Here is a 19,483-nt window from a genome sequence, read left to right on the forward strand (position 1 = left end):
AAAAACGAAACGAGGAAAAAGTCGGCTAGCTTCGGTTCGGTTCGGTTCGGTTCGGTTCGGTGGTACGTTCGATCGCGTATATTTCTCCATCGGTGGAAATAAACGAGTTTCGGAAGACGACGAAGACGACGAAGACGAGAACGCGATGCAACGGCAGATTCACGAGGAATCGTGGTCGTGATTTCTAAAGGTGACTATACGCACCTGATAGAGTCACCCCCACGCTCGAAACTCGCCCGACGGCGAGCAAGATGGCGAGGAGTGGTGGGGCCCGGAACGAGTCCCTGACTCTCTCGGTTCAGTTGCCGTTTGTTCGCCGGGCCCCGTCGATGTGTTGCGCGGTCTCGTCCGGAGCCTCGAAATTCTCCTCGAAAACATTCGTCGCTCGGAGACGGGCGGAAAAGGAAAAGGAGGGGGAGAGGCAGAGGGAGAGAGAGGAAGAGGGAGGACGAGAAACGAGAAACAAGATTGTCCGACGCGTTAAACGTTGAACTTTCGTCGCGACGACGACGCGCGGATCGCTCTTATTCTTCCTCTCTCGCGCGTCGTTTCCGTTAACGGGCATCGAATCGAATTCGAATCGATCGCGAGATCGACGGACGAAGAGGTGAGTCGTGTGAGGTGCGATAGTCGGTGGTTGCGCGGCCTAGCGCTTCGAGAGCATCGAGAGAGAAAGAGAGAGAGAAAGACCGAGCGAAAGAGACCGAGAGCACAGAAAGAAAGTAAGAGAGAGAGAGAGAAAGAGAGAGAGAAAGGGAGCGAGAGAGAGAGAGAGAGAGGGGAGAAGCCAGGACACCTCGAGCCGAGTCCAGGAGATATCGAGGAAAGCAACGCCTCGCAGGAAGAAACAACATCGACCAATAAGCGCGTGGTCCCCGCGCTATTGGCCCGTGGGAAAATAAAACGACCACGGAATCGAACGAATCTAGTTGGTTCCTCGGCGTGGATTTCGGAAACTGGTTTCAGCGGGCAGTGCCGATTCGAGAAAAGGTATCGTTCGCAAACAGTTTGCGATCATTTTCTTTTTTCTTCCGAGGTTGCGCGTCGCGCAGCGATCGAACTCGACGCTGGATCGATTTCGCGAGTTTCGAAACCGCTAACGGATACGCGCGACCGTCTCGACGAGGTTCGTATCGCCCGTTTCGACTTCGATCCGTATTCTTCGAGGCGAAGATCATCGCGTTCGTAATGCCACCGAAAACGACCGCTTCCGAGAACGAAAGCCGTAAATCTCGGTGAACGGTGTTAGAAGCGATCGAGTACGACCGACTTTCCATCGCGTTCGAAAGCTACCGTTGTCCTTCGATCGTTTCGATCGAGATGTTTGCGTATCGCCCGGCATCGTTCGAAAATGGTATCGTTCGTTCGCGAGAAAAAGATACGGTTGTGTTTACATCGCATTCGTTGCTCACCGTGGATCGAAGAGGACACCGACGACGAAGATCGACGGCGGTCCGTTTCGAGATCGAACGAGACGGAACGATTCCTCGCTATTCGCGTACGCGTGTACGTATACGCGCGAACGCGGAACGCTCGAACGCGGTCTTCGACGATCGTCGACGACTCGAAATTAATTCGTAGCTAAAAGAGCTTTTGTTCGCTTCTATTGCTTAGATAATTTAGGAAAAAATGAGTCGCGTTAAAATTAGAATCGTATCTTGGTCATTGAGTTCGACCAATAGGAGCGATTCCCGTGTCGTTGGGAGAGCCAGTGGGACCGTGGTGCGAGTGGGGACGTAAACACAACCGAGGCTTCTTCTCGCTTCTCGCTTCTCGCTTCTCGCTTCTCGCTTCTCGCTTCTCGCTTCTCGCTTCTCGCTTCTCGCGGGCGGACGGTACGTATTATCGACGCGCTCGAAAAGCAGCGCAGCCACAGGCCCGGCCGGGGTGGTGCGGTCGCTCGCTCGCGTTCTACCGTCAGGTTTTACCGCGAGATAATATTCCGATAAGACATTAAGGCCTCGCATCCGCGTACAAAGGTTCACGAATACAGGGTGACCCGAAACACGCGGACGAACGCGACTCGGGAGAAGCCGATTCTTCTCGACGAAAAGAATTTCGTCGAAAGACTCTCGAAGCGAAAAGTATCGCTCCCGATCGCGAGAGGGTGACCGCGGCCTTGCTCGAGGATTTCGATTCGTAGCCCGAAACGCGTTCCACGGACGGCGTTATCCGACCACCGTGTACACAGGAGAACCGGGCTTAACCGCGGTCTCTGAAAGTTTGTCGACGATAATGTCGTTTACACGAATTCGTCCCGAAGGGACGCGCGCGTCGCCGCTTCGGTTTCTCCGGTGCTCGACGAGCAGCTGAAACTCGCCGACGCGCTCCGAGCAAAGTCCTTAAGCGCGTTTAAAACGAAATTGACCCGCAGGCCACGAGGGATTCTCCTCGTTCGTCTTTCCGCGCGTTGGAACGAAACGGTTGCTCCCGTCGAGGAAACGAGTCGACCGGCACTCGTTTACCCGCGGTTCCTCGACCCCGAGATCCGATGAAAAATACCATCGGCGGAGGAGAGCTCTTAACCCCGTTCGAAACGCGTCACAGGACGCGTTAAAGCCACGGCTGCACGTTTCGCGTCGAGTGTCCCGCACGCACGCACGCACGCACGCACGCGCGCGAACGCACGCGCACGCACGCGTTTGTCGTCGTGGAACTGGTTTGTCCGGAATGTAAATCTCCCAGGACCAACCGAACGCGCTCGATCCACCGCGCGCGGTACCCAGAATTTCGAGCCTCTCGGGGCGACGCGACGCGACGTTCGAAATTACTCGGTGCAACGAACGAAACGTTTCTCGATTCGAACGAACCCGTGGCCGACTTTTGCGCTCCCAGTCCCCCGTTTCCACAACCGGACAACCCTTTAGACCGATTCGAGACGAAATCTTCTCGTTTTTCCTCGTTTCGCACGGCCCCTCGATCCGTCTCGACGAAAGAGAAAGAGGAAAAAGGAATCGTTGCCGATGTCCCGTGACGATTGTAGCGACTTTGTACGCGCGCGCATTATTATACCGCTCGCGTAACGCACGTAGTTGCGATTCAGCGTCGAGATCTCGTTTAGCCGGTATTTTTTTCAACAATAGCGTAAACTCGCATCGGCATTCACCTTTCACTCGATGACGAGGCGAGTGCCCTTCGCTCGAACGAGCGGCATTGTTCGTCGACGATACGCGAGATACGATCCACGGACGAAACGAGGTATCTTTCGCTCGATATCGCGTTTCTCGGGCCAGGTCGAAGTAGCCGGCCGGCGTTAAAGTCTTCGGAGGTAGGAAAGTTTGCCGCACCTTTCCCACGCGCTCCGATTCGATCGGTTACGCGCGGCGACCTTCCCGAAACCGTAACCCGCGAAAAGTTGCTCTTTACCGAGAAATTGCGATCCCTCGCGGAATTTACTTTTTTTCGTTTCCTCGAGACCGAATATTTCACGAGTCGGGACCGAGAAACGCAAACGCGAAAAAAGAAACGACGGAAAGCGATACGGAGAAGGGACTGCTACCGTGGCAAAAGAAGAGGAAAAGTTTCCTCCTCTTCGGACGATACGGCGACAAAGAGTCTCGCGTACCGATGCTTCTTCTTTTCACGAGAAAAGAACGCCACCGATGAAGAGGAGCGTCCCCCGCCGATCGTCCGTCCGATCGAAGGATCGTCCGAGTCTGAAAAATTTGTAGCCGCGGTTACCGCAAACCCACCGTCTAACGGTAAATTCCCTTTCCACCCTAACGGGAGTCACCGGACTCGCGTTAACGTCGCGTCGGCTCGAAAAAAGGTTCGCTCGCTGCCTACGCGTTACCTCCGATTCCCGCGTTTCGAACGGAAGACGTCGGTTAGAATTGGCGACAGCGAACCGGACGGTCGAAACTCGCGGTGGATCGCGAGAAGATTCTTCTCGAAGAAACGAATGGAAAACGCGGAGTAAAATTTTTTCCTACGGGGCGACGTTCTCGAGATAACCGGTTTCGAAAACGCGTGGGCCGTGCGCGTACTCGAGCGGACTCGCGTCGAATCAATGGATCCCGCTACGAACGACCCATCGGGTTCGCGCGCCCTCGGTTTTCCAACGTTTCTCGGTAGAAAACGATCGGGGTCGCGCGTGCACGAAACGTAATCGATCAAGGTCGACGATCGTGCGGAGCCAGAGTTCCAGCGGCTTCCCGACCCTCCGGAACCTTCGGAACCTCCGCGAACCTCCGCGAACCCTCGATACGCGTAGTCTTCCAGCGGGTCGGGCGCGCAGCTCGACGCTTCGAATAAATTACGCCGCGGGAACATTGCCCGACCGAATGCCGTTTCGCTCGGTTTCGTAACTCGCGCGTATTTCTCGATATCCCGCCTCCTCCGCCGACAAAGACCGTTCGTTCCCACCGACTTTCCTACGCGCGACTCGGAGAAAATTACCGGCACTGGAATCGATTCGAGTCGCGAACGCGTACGAGTTACGCCCACGATCCCCGTGCGTTCAACACCCGCGCGCGTTGCCACTCGGTTTTCGTCTCGAAAGACCATCGACCTTCGACCGGACGAGAAACTCGTCCCTCGCGCGAAACGAACTACGAAACGGTGGTGTTCGCGATCCGCGAGGAGACCGAAAATTGCTCGCGATCGTCCCGACTCTCGGGACCGGAATTCTTTCCCTCGAGACGAAACGGTGACTCGAAAGTCCCATTTAGGTCGAGTACGACGAACGTTGCCGCGTTTTGCAAGTTTTCCTCGAGCGTAGGGTTCTTCGTACTTGACAGCGTTCGCGTATTCCGTTGCATCGTGGATTCCGCGAACGCGAACGAAAGGCGAATATCCGAGAGACGCGCTCGCTCGCTCGCTCGCTCGCGCTTTCCGTGAAATCGTTTTTGCATCATCGGGTGCGTCACTGGGTAAGAATAAGCGGAGGTCGATAACGAGTCGGAAGTACAGTCCGATACGAGAGAGCGTACTCGTAAAACGTTATTGAGCGCGAATCGACGAGTTCGCGGGAAAATGTTCCCGGAGGAACGCTATCCTTTGGCCGGAACGATCGGAGAGCGCGGCCGGTGTTATCCTTCGTCGGGTCTGCCGTACACGGCGGCGTAAATCACGTGACGGTGAGAATTATCGATTCGCGCGCGGCACGCTGCAGTTTTCCGCGTACAAATTCCACGGTGAGCGAGAAGATTCGTCGACGATGGACAAACGTCCCCCGTGTCGTCCGAGTGCGAGCAAACGGCGAAAATCCCGCGTACCTTCGATCGCGAACGTTTCACCGAAGAAGGAATCGAGCGTCGCGGAGTCGAACCCCGCGCAATTCCAAACCCGTTCTCCGTCTTCGTAACCCGATACGAGTAAATCGTCTACGGAAGATCGGTGCGCGTTGCGGTCGCGAGAGCCGGGCCAACTCGAAAACCACCGTGTCTCGTGGTCGCGCGGAATTCCGATCCGTGCCTTAAAATCGAAACTCGATACCCGACGATTACCGGCGCGAGCAGGAGCACCGCGCCGATCGTTCACGGCTGCCGAGAAACGCGCCGCGGAGATTCCTATTTCTATCGATAAATAATACATCGCGCAACGTTTCGTTTACGCCGGAAATTGCTGGAAAAAAGTGCTCCCCGTCCGGTACCGTATCGCGATAGCGGATACACCGGACGCGATCCAAGAGTTTCGGGAAAAAACGATCCGAGTTCGCGCAGCGGGCGACGAGCGGAAGAGGTCGTTTCTTCGTCTCGTTCTCTCTTTCGTCGAAACGACGTTGGACGAGTTCGAACGGTCGCGTCGAGCGAAGCGAGAACGCGTTGATGCTCCTAACGCGGAGAAATATTTAACCGGCGAGGGTTTCGCCAAACCAGACTTCCAAGCCGAGAACGTTCAAGACCGCCGGAGGGGAAGAGGCTCTTTATGGGGTCTAATGAATCGTTCCAATAACCGTCCCGAGCAATCGGCGGAGTTCGCGGTAGAAAGCGTCGTCTTCTCCCGCGTGGTCGTTGGTGTCCATACCCGCGCGACTGACTCCCACCTCCCCTTCTCGCGTTTCTCGAGAAACGGCCGAGCGACCGATTCGAATCGCGCCTTCCTCGACCGAGAACCTTTCGCATTCGGGAAATCGAACGCGCCTCGATAAATTCGACCCTCGCTAACGGGAACCAACTTTTCCGCGTGTCGAACCTTCGAATCGAGAAAACCTCGGACGCGAGTAACCAACCTCTTCTTCTTCTTTTTAGAAACGCCTCTCGTCCGCCCAACGAGAAGCGGTGGGGGAGCAAAGTTTAACGAGCGACGCGAAAACGGACAAAATGGACGGTCGTCTCGAAAGAGATCCTCTTCGATCGTGGAAACGGTGTCGGAATTTCTATCGAGCGGTTTATCGTCGAATTTTCACGACCGTCGGAAACGAACGAACGAACGCAGCGGCGATTTAAAGACGACGGGAGACCGCCGCGGAGAGAAAACGATCAAAGGACACCACCGCGAGTAGTTGCGAAACGAAACACGCTTCTAGCAGAAATTATAGATCGTTTTAAATCGTCCGTCTCGTCTAAGCAACCGCACGGCAGACACGAGGATCTGAAATTACACGCGAGGCCCTCGCGAACGGTGTTCGCGCTTACGACCGCTCGCGAACGGTGTCCCGTGGAAAAGAAACCTTGCGAAATCCAAGCGCGGCCGACTTCGTAATATTATAGCCGGGCATCCTCGCGTCTCGACCGAGACGCGCGAAAACCGAATCGAATATTATTCGAGCGAATCTCGCCTCGCCTCGCCTCGCCTCGCCTCGACTCGCACGATTTGCGCGTTTTCGCGCCGAGGAGACGAGCGAGCTCTTTGCGCACGTTCCACGTTGGGCAATCCCACGCGCTCGGAAATTGACCCTCTGCATCGGCACGCGCCCCGTCCACTGTACGGTTCATTAACTAATAAACTTCTAACGACCTACAACTCGGCCATTTCGGTTTACGAGCTCGTATCCGATGCACTTGGCGTTCCTGCGAAGCGAATTTAAAACCCGAGCGTTTCTCGCGCTGGAGTTCGACCGAGCCGTTTTCTCGAAAGAAAAGTATCGGGAGCGATATTTCCCCTCGACACGGATCGCGCAGGTTTTTCTCCTCGGAAGAAACGGTTCACGCGAACGAGAACGAATTATCGCCCGAGAGCGTACTCGTTTCGGTGTCGTATCGAGAGATCCTCAAAGTCGCGTAGTTTTTTCCTACTTTTCGAAACACTCCGTGAGAACGTCGGCGTTAACGTTTCGTAAAAAACGTTGCCGTTGAACGGCCAACGAACGAACGAACGAACTCCTCGAGACGCCGAAAGGGTCCCCGTAAATGGGATTCGTTTCGTTCGTTTTTCGTGCTCCGACGAAAAGGCGCGAGCGTTCGTCGAGCCGTCCCGCGCCGTACAAAAATCCGGGCTGCGCGGAGCAACCGGTCTCGCTCGGGCTTTTGTTTCCCCGTGAGAACAATTCGCGGGCTCCTATCGATCCTTCGTACATCTGTCGTTTCCGGCCGTTAACACCGCCAAGGTTACTACCGGTGTTCCGCGAAGAGACTCTCGGTCGACCACCGAAAATAACGATTCCCAGTTTTCTCGTTCGTCTCGAAACGATCCTTTTCGGCTCGACGTCGTTTTCGCTCGCCCGTCATCTTTGGGAAAGTAGGAAAATAATTTTCGTCGAGGGAGCTTCCGTGGTTCGCATCGGGAGAGCGGTGTTCCGTTGATAATTTTGCCGAGTCCGTTGGTATCGGTGAACGCGGGCAGAGGCGTCGCGATTCTAACCGTTTTCTCTTTGCTCGCGGTTCGGTGCATCGACTCGACCGTGCGACGACCCACTTGCTCGAAACGAGCGTACTCGGTTTCGATCGCGATCGCGACCGCGAAAAAGCGTATTTTCTCAGGGAAACGAGGGTCGATTCGCCGAGCCGATTACCGCGGTACGCGACACGCGACACGCGACACGCGACAAGCGACACGCGCGTACAAAGACTGAATCGTTTGTTCGTTCGCAGGTGTTTTGATCGAGGAACGCGATGGCGGTGTTTGGCTTGGTCTCGGCTGTCGCCGGGTTCGTCAAGGTGCGATACCTCGTCGACAAGGCGATCATCGACAACATGGTCTTCAGGGCCCATTACAGGATCACCTCCGCGATTCTGTTCGCCTGTTGCATCATCGTGTCCGCCAACAACCTGATAGGTAAGTACGGAAGCTCGATTCGTAACGGTCGACGCATCGGTTTCGAAGGCACGCGCGTCTCGCGGATCGAACTCTCGAGACGAACGGTTTCGTTCCTCTCGCGTACGCGCGAACGTAGCCGGTTCGGAGATTCGTCGACGATCGCATAAATGCAACGTGGGACGCAGACGGTCGTGATTACGCCAGCAACGCGGTGTCTCGTTTCGAGGACTCGTGCTTATTTATCGAGCAGACGTAACGTTACATCTGCTCGCCGAGGCCGCAGGAGGCCTCCGAACGAGATATCCGACGGCGCGTTTATCGTCTTCCCGTTTACGACGAAGCTATCGTCGAACGCGATTCTCCCAGCCGCGGGAAAACGTTACGATCGTGGCGGGAAAAGAGATCCTCGAACGACGCCTTCGAACCGATCGAGTCGACGAAACGCGATACCGATCTTCGAGGGGAAAAAACCTCGCTCGTTGCGTAATACGACCACGGTCGACGAAATAACGTCGAGAATGCTTTCAGGCGATCCGATAAATTGCCTGAGCGACGGAGGGGTGGCCGAGAACGTGATAAACACGTACTGTTGGATCACGTACACGTTCACGTTGCCGCAGCAGAACGCGAAACCCGTCGGCACCCACGTGGCTCATCCCGGATTGGGCGGCGACCTCGGTGAAAAGAGGTACCACTCGTATTATCAGTGGGTACCCTTCATGCTGTTCTTTCAAGGTATTCTGTTCTACATACCGCACTGGGTATGGAAGCAGTGGGAAGAGGGCAAGGTCAGAATGATATCCGAGGGCATGAGGGGAGTGATGGTCGATAACAAGGACGAACGACAGGCCAAGTCGCAGCGACTGGTCAGGTACATCACCGACACCATGCACCAGCACAACACCTACGCGGCGGGCTACTTCTTCTGCGAGGCTCTAAATTTCGTAAACGTGGTAAGCTATTCTCCCCTCCCCTAGTCTCCCCTCCCGTTTCCAACGGTTCTCTCGCGCGTCGGTTAAACGAGACTCGTTTCAGGTGGGCAACATATTCTTCGTCGACGCGTTCCTGGGCGGGGCGTTCTTGACGTACGGTACCGACGTCTTGAAGTTCAGCAACATGAACCAGGAGCAACGCAGCGATCCCATGGTCGAGGTCTTCCCTCGCGTGACCAAGTGTACCTTCCACAAATTCGGTGCTTCCGGGACCATTCAGAAGTTGGACGCGCTCTGCGTTCTCGCTCTGAACATCCTCAACGAGAAGATCTACATCTTTTTGTGGTTCTGGTTCATTATTCTGGCCGTGCTGTCCGGCATCGCTCTGCTCTACGGCATGGCCGTGGTCTTGCTGCCCAGCACTCGGGAGACGATCCTCAGGAAGCGATTCAAATTCGGTAGCTCCGCTAGCGTGACCGCGCTCATCAGAGAGATACAGGTAAACCGGAGGATCGGTCCTCGAACGAAAGAAAGAATCGCGAACCCATCGAAAGGCAGCTTTCGCTCACCGTTTTCGTTCGTTCGTAATTTTCGCTCTCAGGTCGGGGACTTCCTGTTGCTTCATCTGCTGGGCCAGAACATGAACATGGTGATGTTCAACGAAGTGCTCAGCGAGCTGTGCCAAAATATGCCTCTCGGCTCCGTGAGCGGAGCGTCGCCCGCCTCGGTGCCGTCGGCCCCCAGCACCCTCGAGATGTCGCCCATCTACCCGGAGATCGAAAAGTACGCCAAGGACACCGAGATCTAATCCCCCGCGGCGCTTTCGACCACGCTCTTCGCCTTTTTTCCTTCCGCATTGTGATAACGCCGAGGGTCTCGCGAGAAACCACCCGATCGAACGCACCGCGTTCCCTGCGGAATTCTTGCCATTCTCTCGTCGTCCACCGTATCGACGCGCAAAACGCTACTTGCCGGCGAACCGACCGAAACAAAAACGAACCTCCTCCCGACCGTGTTTCGAAAATTGTATCGCTCCCTCCGTGTTCCTGGGTTCGTTCGCGTTCAAGGTGGCCTTTTGCGCGGCCATTGTCGCCAGCTGCGAAATCGCTCCGAAACGGCGCGCGCGAACCTTTTCGGAATTCGTACAACAGCGAAAGAAAGTCGCGACGTTCGTTCGTTCGTTCGTTCGTTCGTTCGTTCGTTCGCGCGTAATTGGTGCAATTAGCGTCGGAGGGCGGAACGTTTACCGCGAAGCAAACCTTCGGCGTAAGAATTCGCGCGTTCCTCGATCGTTGTTCGCGAAACGATGGAGCGCGCACACCCTGGACGGGGATGTCCAGGATTTCGGCGGCGATCGCCGATCCGCGAGGGATCGAACGCGAACCTTTCGACGTTACTTTCCATCTCGAATCCATCTTTCGCTGCGTCGAAAGAAGCTCGCGGAAACGAGCGATTCCCGATACGAAGCGTAATAACGTCGGTGGTGGTTCTTCGTTGCCACGGAATCGTCGTTCATCGCGCGCGCGCGCGCGCGTCGAAAAAAGACGCGAGGCTGCCGCTAAGAGATACAACGACGACGACGACGACGACGACGACGACAAGGACAACAACAACAACAACAACAACAACAACAACAACAACAGCAATATGACTATTTCGTAGTTTCCTCTTTTGTAGTACGTACGATTCGTTATACCGCTACTATTAGTCGCGTTTCGAGTGATACATTAAGATAGAGTTAGTTTAAGACAAACGAGCCGGATGTCGTAGTTGTAACGATTGTTCGCAATGTGCCTTCTTCGTAGGATATCGACTATCGTAGAGTTTAGAATCTTTAAGGCGTTTGAAAGTTTAAAAATAAATCGGTCGTTCGCGACGATTGCGCCCAAGTCACGGACCAAGACTGCCAACGCGCGCAACTCTAGATGTAAATGGGAGCAAGAGAAAGACGGAAGAAACCAACTACGAAATAAAGTATACTCTCTTTCTATACGCGAGGCTTCGATGTACGCGTTTGTTCGTTCGAGCGACGATCCGAGCGAATCGGATTCTCGTCCCCGTGCGCGGTTTCCGCGTCGATGGAAGATCCGTGGACGCTCGGGAAACGGAACGAACGAGAAACGAATTTTCGAGAGCGATTGCAACAGGGATCTCTCGAGGCGCGAACGATCGATATTTCGGTTTGGAACTTACCGGTTCCCCCAGTCCACCTTGTTGATGATTCGCAGCTTCAGTTCTCGCGTCTGATCGGTGGTCAGAGTGCCGGCCAAGAGCTGTCGTCGCCATTCCAGGAGTTCTCTCATCACCTTGCGCAGGGTGGTGAATTTGTACTTCTCTCGCTCCTGAAACGGTCGGAATTAGTAGGGAAGCAGGTGCGAGCTGCGAGGAGGATCGTTTCGCCGTCCCGCGGGGTACGCGCGCGATAAATCCCTCTCACCGTGTAGAGCCTCTTCCAGATGCTGCCCCATTCCCGGAGCACGAGGGTCACTTCTCGAACCACCGGATCCTCCAGAGGTATCACCGACTCGAAGAGACCTTCGTTCTCGATCTTGCAGGGTTTCAGGTGCACGTAAGAGCTCGGGAAGATCCCTTTGACCGCGCGATTCTTGGTCGAAAATCCCCTGTACCATCCTGCAACGAACATCGAGATCGATTCGACACGGTCCGCGTCGCAACACGGCGTTCGTAGCCGCCGACGATACTCGCCCGTTCCTTTACCTGCGCACTCTTCCAAGATCTGCACGGTCTCGCCGATTTCCAGCGGCAGTCCGTAACGGGTGTCGCCTCGCCAGTTGTAAACGGCTGCGAAAACCATAAAACGGCGTTGGTTCGGATCGACGGATGCGGCCGTTCATCGCGAACGTGCAAATATGCCGCGTGGCGACCAGATCGGACGAAAAGCGAATTAAAAGTCGAAGGACGCTCGACTCTCCGAGAAGAAGAGCGAAGAGCGAAGACGGAAAAGAGGATCGACGTGCGCGCGCGCGCGCGTCCTTTCGTGGAAGTGTCGGCCCTCGATAAACGAACTCCGGGGCACCGGATACGCGTGACGATGCACGCGCGACGAGCCAGCTTCCGGTCCTCCGCCTCCGGAGAAACGCGCGCGAGACGCATCCGAATGAGCCTGCCGCCCACTCGATCGCGCGACCGTACGCGCGCGTCTACTCTCGCCCTCTCCGCCTCGAAACGCGGCCGACACGGAACGTTTCTTCGACCGCCGACCTCGCTACCGAACATTTTGCGCCAAAGGAACACCCAAAACCCTTGGATCGTTGTCCGCGTTCTTACGAAATTTTCGAGGAGACGGAATTCTCTACGCGAGAGCGAACAAATTCCCGCGTACCTTTGCTCGGTATCCCCTAACGAAATTTCCAAAAATTCCGCTCCCTTCCTTCCTCGTTATTCTCTGCGCCCGTCGTTCGCGTCGACTCGTCCAAGTTCGAAGCGAGGCGATTCGACGCGTTCGAACGTCTCCTCGGCCGAGTACCGACCGATTCGACCGAGCTCGAACAAAAGGGCCGTAAACTCGATCCGCGAATCGCTCGCACGGTTATTTTGGCCGTTCGTCGAAAGAGGGAGACAGAGTCTCGTCTCGTCTCGTCTCGTCTCGTCTCGAACGAGTCGACGAACGACCAATTACGGACGCAAAAGAACGATAGACGCGTCCTTCCGGTGCGTAACTCTCTCGGATCGCGGAAACTCGGCGGCAAGAGTAGCCAGGGTGTTCCCCCGAGTTTTCCTCGGAAACGAAATCGATGACTCTCCTTCTCCCGCGAGGAACGTACGCGAGAGGGTAGAGGATGGAGGGTTTCTTGGTAGGATTCGGGGACAGCTCCTATCGAAAACATTGGCGAACATTGGCTCTCCGCGGCGAGCAACGACCGTTCTCCTCCCGTCCACGATCGATACGGTTACGTGGAAACGCGCGAGCGTCGGAAATATTTTGTCGGCAACTGCGCGGCGACGCGGAGTGTTTCGACGCGGTCGTAAGAGGGCTCGAACTCGGCCCGTGGTTCGCAGAGCGCGCGCGGTTGCTTTACCGATCGACGGAAAGACGCCGCGTATCGTTTCGAGTCGGTCCTGGCTCGAAGGTAACCTTCCTCCGGCCGCGAACCGTCGATCGATTTTAAAGTTGGAATCGTTTCGCGTCTGAACGCTATCGGAACGCGACGCGACGCGACGCGAGTACTCGACGCGCGACGAACTGGGAAAGCTATCGACTCGCCGGCGATCGAACGCGGCAAACGGACCGTGAACTCCGACACAGTTTCCGGAGCGGCGAGACGAGAAGAAATCGACGGGAAAGGAAAAACGGTCGGTCGATCGAAGCCGAGATAAACGAAAGAATCTCGGCGACTCGGAGGCTACCGGTCGATATCGGTTATCGCCGCGAACCACCGGAACGAACCACCTAACCCAGACCACGCGACCAACAGACCCACCCCCCTCCTTAAAGAGACCGACGAGATAGCCAAAACGGTGGACATTACCGGCGGTAAGCGATCGCGTGCACCCGCACCCACACCCGCACCCGCACCCACACCCGCACCCGCACCCGCACCCTCACCCTCACCCTCACCCGCGCGCGCACGCGCCCATCCGCCTCGGGATCGGGGGTCGATCCGGGCTAAACGACCGTGACGTATCAATTTTTTTCGATCGCGATAACGCCGCGCGAACGCCTGCTCCGCGCCTACCCCAGGGTATTCGATACCTCTTTCGCGAACGACCACCCTTTCCAACAATTTCCCGACCAACACCGACCAACACCGACCAACCTTCCCCCTTTCTGCTCCGCGTTACGACGCCTGGAAAAATTACTCTTTCTCCGAGTAAATATATTTACGCGTTAACGACGATGCGCGAAAGAGTCCCTGGAAGCGATCGCTCGCGTCCTTCGAAACGAAAATACGTTTACGATCTCGAGTTACGTTCGCGAACTTTCTCGAGTGCGAGTAGATTAGCGCAATTATTATCCCGACGAAGAGAAACGAGACTTCTCCGTTCGAAATACGTGCTCGAAGACGGACCAGGAGAAAACGCGGGCTCGTAATATTTTTCGGTTCGGCCTATAAAAGAGAGTCGGCCGCGTCGAAATGCCTCGCGGCTCGACGACAGGAGGGCTGCGTAATGCCTTTGGGGTGCCGGGCACAAAAGCAGGGATGGACCCCGAAGAAACCGTAAACAATGACGTCCGAAATCATCCTGCCGTCTGCCGCCTGCCGCCTGCCGCTTGCCACCGATCGAACCTCACCCTCTTCGTGCGAGCTTTTCTCGCAGGGGTCGAGGGATCCTCCTTTCCCTACGAAGAAAGAGCCCCGAGCCTTCCCGTGAAAGCGGCTCGAAAACCTTTTTCCGTTCGGGGCTTCGTTTCCGCGAAAACGGATCGACTTCGGATCGTTCGAACGCGTCGAGTTCGGGAAAGAACGAAACGAGCGCGCGTTGCCGAAGCAAATGCGAAACATCGACGTTGCCTCGGCGATGAAAAAGACCACGGGCTCCGATCGGCCAGCTTCCGTGTCTTCGAATCCTCCGAGATCGTCTTTTTCCAACAGCCTTGGGTTCTCGGCGCCCGTGATGCCCGGTGCTGGAAACTTCGTATCCGCGGATACGAAATACGTGTACGTACGTAGGCGTAGGACGGATTCGCGCAAGGAGGAACAAACGATCCGTAGCGAAGCGCGAAAAATCAACGCGAAATAGAAGAAAATACGTCCGCGTCGATGTCTCTCGCTCCGTGTCGCGAATCCATTTTGTTCGGCTTGTTCGTCGCGCGACGGACTTCCAGATGCGACTCGATTCGTTCCGTTTTGAAAACCGAGCGATCCGCGAAACGAAAAGGATCGACTCGCGGGAAGTTCGCGAGCCCGGTGCGCTCGTTCGAGAGGCCAGGAGTCGCGAACGCGCCGGAGGAAAGCCGAGACACGGTTCGTGCCTTTCGAGATTTTCCACGACGATAGTTTCGATGCCCAGTATACGATTCTTCCTGGCGTTCGAGCTCGAGGAAAAACCGTTCGGGACGCGTCGCCGATTCGATCATTTTCCAAAAATTCCGAGAAGCGAATCGGAGATGGAACGATCGCGATCGTTCGTTCGGCCGTAATCGAGAAAACGATCGATCGTTCTATCTCGAGATCGAATACGACGATGAAAGAATAAGGCGACGAGACGGCTCGAGCGTCCTTGGAGATAATTTACGAGAGCGTACCGCGCGCGGTTCGGATTATCGGGACACGTGACCCGCGTTCGCGATAAACGATCGGATTTCGTTCGATCTCGCGAGGAACCGTTAATCGTCCGTCGATCGTCGTCCCAAGAGTTCGGATTTTGTGCGCGAAAAAAGCCGGAACGACGACGATTCGAACCTTCCTGGAAAATTATTTTCAAGAGCCGAGTAGTTGTTATTCCGTGCGCGCTGCGAACGCGGACGCTGCTTGCGTCAGGTCGAATTAATCGAGCAATCGTTGCGTTGCGCGGACCTCGATCGAAAGGATGTTCGCTACAACGAAACTTTTTCTCGCGATTCGTATCGCGCGCCTTTCTCCGAAAAAAACGCGATCCTTTTATCGTCGACGAGGAATCTCGGATTCGTGTCGCGAGCACCGTATCGCCGATGCCGTTTCCCAACGAGAGAGCTAAATTTCCATAATTATCGGCAGCCGTCCGAAATATTTCGAAATATTTCGAAAGATTCGCTGCGGCGGCGTTACGATAGTTTGATCGCGGTATCGGCGGGAACTCCGGTCGCACGCAAGGGACCGGCTATCGTGGGAAATTTTTCCATCGCGCCGGTTTTTCTTCCGCTAACGTTTCGTGCAAAACTCGACCAACGATTTCCGGCCTTTCCGATGCTCGCGTTCTCCAACGAGCCATCGCGATATCCACATTCCGTAAAACTCGAATCGAACGCGTCCGAATGCGTAACCTATTTGGCGCATCGCCCGCTCCTCGAGAGAATGCTCGGTTTTCTCCGATATCGGCGACAAAAAGATATCCCGCGCGAAACCGTATTTCTTATTACGCGTTGCGAGAACAACGGGAGACCCGGTGCATTTTAATATCGCTCGGGAATTTCTCCGTAATAACTCGGCCGCTCGGTGAATTCGCGGAGAAAGATGGATACGAGCCCGCCCGCGCGCCTCGTTTAAATCCTCGGGTAGTATAAATATTTCTAGGGTTGTCTCGAGACCCTTTGTGCCGAAATTCGTCAGTCGGAATTGAAAATACTTCCTCGGTGAATATTTTCGAGTCTCAGAGACATCGACCGACGCCGTTCCCTCCGGTAAGAAAATAGTGCGTTTCGACGGGTAAGAAGTCGGAGGTTTCCGTTTCGGACTTGGCGTCGCGTGCTCCCGGACTCGAGTAATCCACGCTGGTGTTCTCTACGCGCGTGAACGTTACTCCGCGTAAATATCGCTGGAAGGTTTGCTCGAGTATCGCTCCGTCGATGGAATCGAACCTTTCGACGACCGTAAGAAGCAACGATTACGCGTCGCGCCGTCGAGAGGAACGCAAAAAAACGAGCGCGGCCACCGCGAGGAAAGTTCCGATCGGCGAATTGGCGATTACAGCGCGAAGAACGGTGAATCCGGCAACGATTCGCGAGCTCGTGATCGACGAAACAAACAATACGCGAGAACAGGGTCGCGCAGATAACACCGTGAACACGTAGATTGAAAGATTATGGCTTAATCGCGGCGCGGACGCAGCTCCGTCGCGCCGAAATAGGTTTATCGACGCGCTACGTACATACGTATATCCGCCACGGTAAGCGTCGCGAGGACGGTTTTGCTCGCTCGGAAAATTCCTCTGCGACCGACCGGATCCCGACCGTCCCGAACGGAACGGAAACGAACGACGCCGTCGTTTCTTTCGCCTCCCGAACCGTACACGGAACCCGTTTTCGAACATCGACGCGACGACCAACGACCGTCGCCCGATCGAAACCGACCAGTTTTCCAAACCGACGGGGGAACCGATCACTCTCCGCTGCGCGGTCCTTCTTCGAAACGAAACGTTACGCGCCCGTCGTTTCGATGTTCCAAGAGTTCAGGGACCGACGAGCCGAGCTTTCTCCGATCGCTCGTCAGCCTCCGTTGGAAGAACGCCACCGGAAGAGGACGAATAAACCCCGACGGACCCGATCCACCGACCGAGCTGCGTTCTTCCAGCACCGTTTGCTCGTCGACTCGCGAGATGGGCCCGATTCTCGCGCCAGTCAACGATCGAGATACCTCGAAACCGGAAACACCTTCGACGTATTCCTTCCTACGAACGCGAACAACCGAACGACCCACGGTTCTTCGAAAAAATCGACGATCGGAGGTGACGATACCGGCCGAGTTGATTCGCTTGGTAAAATTTCGATGGATTTACCGAAACGTTGTACCGAAAGAACGAAAAAATTAACGATGACTTTGCACGAATCGCAACGCGCCGAACCGGAATGCTCGAACGTGAACCTTCCAAGCCAAGACCGTGTCAACGACTTACGATCGACGCGGTAAAAACCACGGACCTACGGGCGTCGCTCGCTAAACTTTCCTACGCGTAAACAGTTTGCGAATTACGATTAAGGAACGACGACGATGTTTCGAAGCTCGACGCCAAAGTTCCCCGCGGAAAGTAACTAGGATCGAACGTAGCACGCCCGCGTTTCGAATTCGCACCAACCGTCGAGCCTTTTACATCGGAAAAGGGAAAAACGATCAACGTCCCTCGAATCGAGCCTACGGTGACGTCGTTACGAACATTAACGAACTTCCGAACGCTCCAAAATTGGTACACGGAATGGAATCGTTCTCACGAAAAGACTCGAGTCTCTCAAACGAACGCGTAACGAAAGAAAACGAGCGGTGAAACGATCTGTTATTTTTCGCAACGAAAACAAATTTTATATCCACGATAGCGACGAAACGACGAGAGCGCAAAGGAAACGAAAACATTTACAACCGACGATTAAACACGGCGAAGGTGTATTTCCGCTCGCAAACTTGCCCAATTGGTTTTCATCGATCACATCGACGTTTTCGTTCTCGACAAAAACTTGTAAGCATTTCGACCCACAATTTTGTCAGTTTCGCTTCTCCACTGCCCGCATGTTTTTCTAACATAGAAACTAGCCAGCTTTTCCTTTTTCTTTTATCGTTTGATAAGCCGTACGTTGTAAATACAAACTTTTTGCGTTTTTCTCATCTATAAACCTATACGTACCGTTACGTAAAATGACCTTTCGGTTTTCTCCATTGCGTTGTATATATTTTGTAAATATAGAGCATCGAAGTCAAGTTCTATCGATGTTCAAATATTTTTACGACCGATTGGTACGCATACGTATCTGTGCACTTACGTGCGTGTACGGGGGCTCGCGCACCTGTCTACCGAGCCTCGAGATGGACAAAATTTTCGTTCGGACGAAAGTTTGAAACAACGAATAAATACGCGCTTAAACTTAATCGCGAAAACGCGCGAGAAGGTAACTCGAAGACGGAACCGAAGCTCGATCGCTTTCGCGTCGCATTTATTTTCCGTGATAAACTTTTCGAATTCGGTCGGTCGCTCGAAGCGCTCGATCGTTGCCGACACTGTCAAACGTTTCAGCTCGTTCCGGTCCACGAAGCCAGATTGCGTCCAACTTGGAACGGCGAGAACATTTCCGGACGATCGTAAACGTGCGTTTCCAATTGTTACTTTGTTCTTCGACCAACGTAAAAAGTCGATTCAAAAACGATCGACAAACTCGTCGTGCGCGACTCGTTAAAGTACTTTGATTCGATACGAAATTCTTTCGTCGATGAGCGACGCCGACGTCTATTGCTCGCTTTCGACGTCGTCGAAGAAATTTTTCGATTCGACTCTTTATCGGTAGTTTCGACAAAATTCCAAGCGTATTTGTAAACACCGAAACTAGCTACTTTACCGAGTTATCGAAAGCAGACGTTCGTCGACGAATTATACGTCGTTGTAGCGACACCTTGCGGGAAAAGAAGAAAAGGAAAGAAAAGAAAAGAAACGAAATAGTTGGAAAGAATTGATCCGACTCATCCGACATCGTAGAGCCATTTTCTGACAAGCATGGACAACGGTGCACGGAAATTGATATCAACGTGTCCAATCCGCGCGTACAGATAGAAGACAATCTAAACGGAAACTTAAAACGGATGTAATTCAAGTATAGTCGGGAACGAGCTCCGTCGTTAAAAAGATATCGACCGACTGTATCGAAACGATCGGTCGAATAACGCGTAACAAGATTAACGAGCGAATCGATGGATAGGGAAACGAAATTAAGATCTTCCGGTTTCGTCGAGTGAAACGTGTGCGCGCATCGGTATCGAAGGATATTCTCGTGGGAGTCGACGGGCCAAGTTCCAAAGAAGCTCGCGCGACGATATTTGCTTCCAATTCCGCGA

The 19,483-nt window shown here is 54.5% G+C and overlaps 2 protein-coding genes across 3 annotated transcripts in view; one reads left to right on the forward strand and one right to left on the reverse strand.

Annotated features, from left to right (window-relative positions):
* Positions 1-19,483, reverse strand: part of Spg (dedicator of cytokinesis spg) — a 33,637-nt gene that overhangs the window by 13,501 nt on the left and 653 nt on the right. For both annotated transcript variants that reach the window (XM_076307727.1, XM_076307726.1), the window contains exons 2-4: positions 11,790-11,873; positions 11,509-11,702; positions 11,265-11,413 (exon numbers count right to left, since the gene is read on the reverse strand). In XM_076307727.1, the coding sequence (XP_076163842.1) occupies positions 11,265-11,413; positions 11,509-11,702; positions 11,790-11,873 (427 nt within the window). The remainder of the gene's footprint in view (positions 1-11,264; positions 11,414-11,508; positions 11,703-11,789; positions 11,874-19,483) is intronic.
* On the forward strand, positions 320-9,879 carry Inx3 (innexin 3). The gene is made up of 5 exons (XM_076307730.1): positions 320-990; positions 7,974-8,157; positions 8,668-9,092; positions 9,175-9,570; positions 9,673-9,879. The coding sequence occupies exons 2-5, from the start codon at positions 7,995-7,997 to the stop codon at positions 9,877-9,879; spliced, it is 1,191 nt and encodes a 396-aa protein (XP_076163845.1). The 5' UTR covers positions 320-990; positions 7,974-7,994.

This window comes from Ptiloglossa arizonensis, chromosome 3, assembly GCF_051014685.1.
Source record: "Ptiloglossa arizonensis isolate GNS036 chromosome 3, iyPtiAriz1_principal, whole genome shotgun sequence".
Lineage (NCBI taxonomy): Eukaryota > Metazoa > Arthropoda > Insecta > Hymenoptera > Colletidae > Ptiloglossa > Ptiloglossa arizonensis.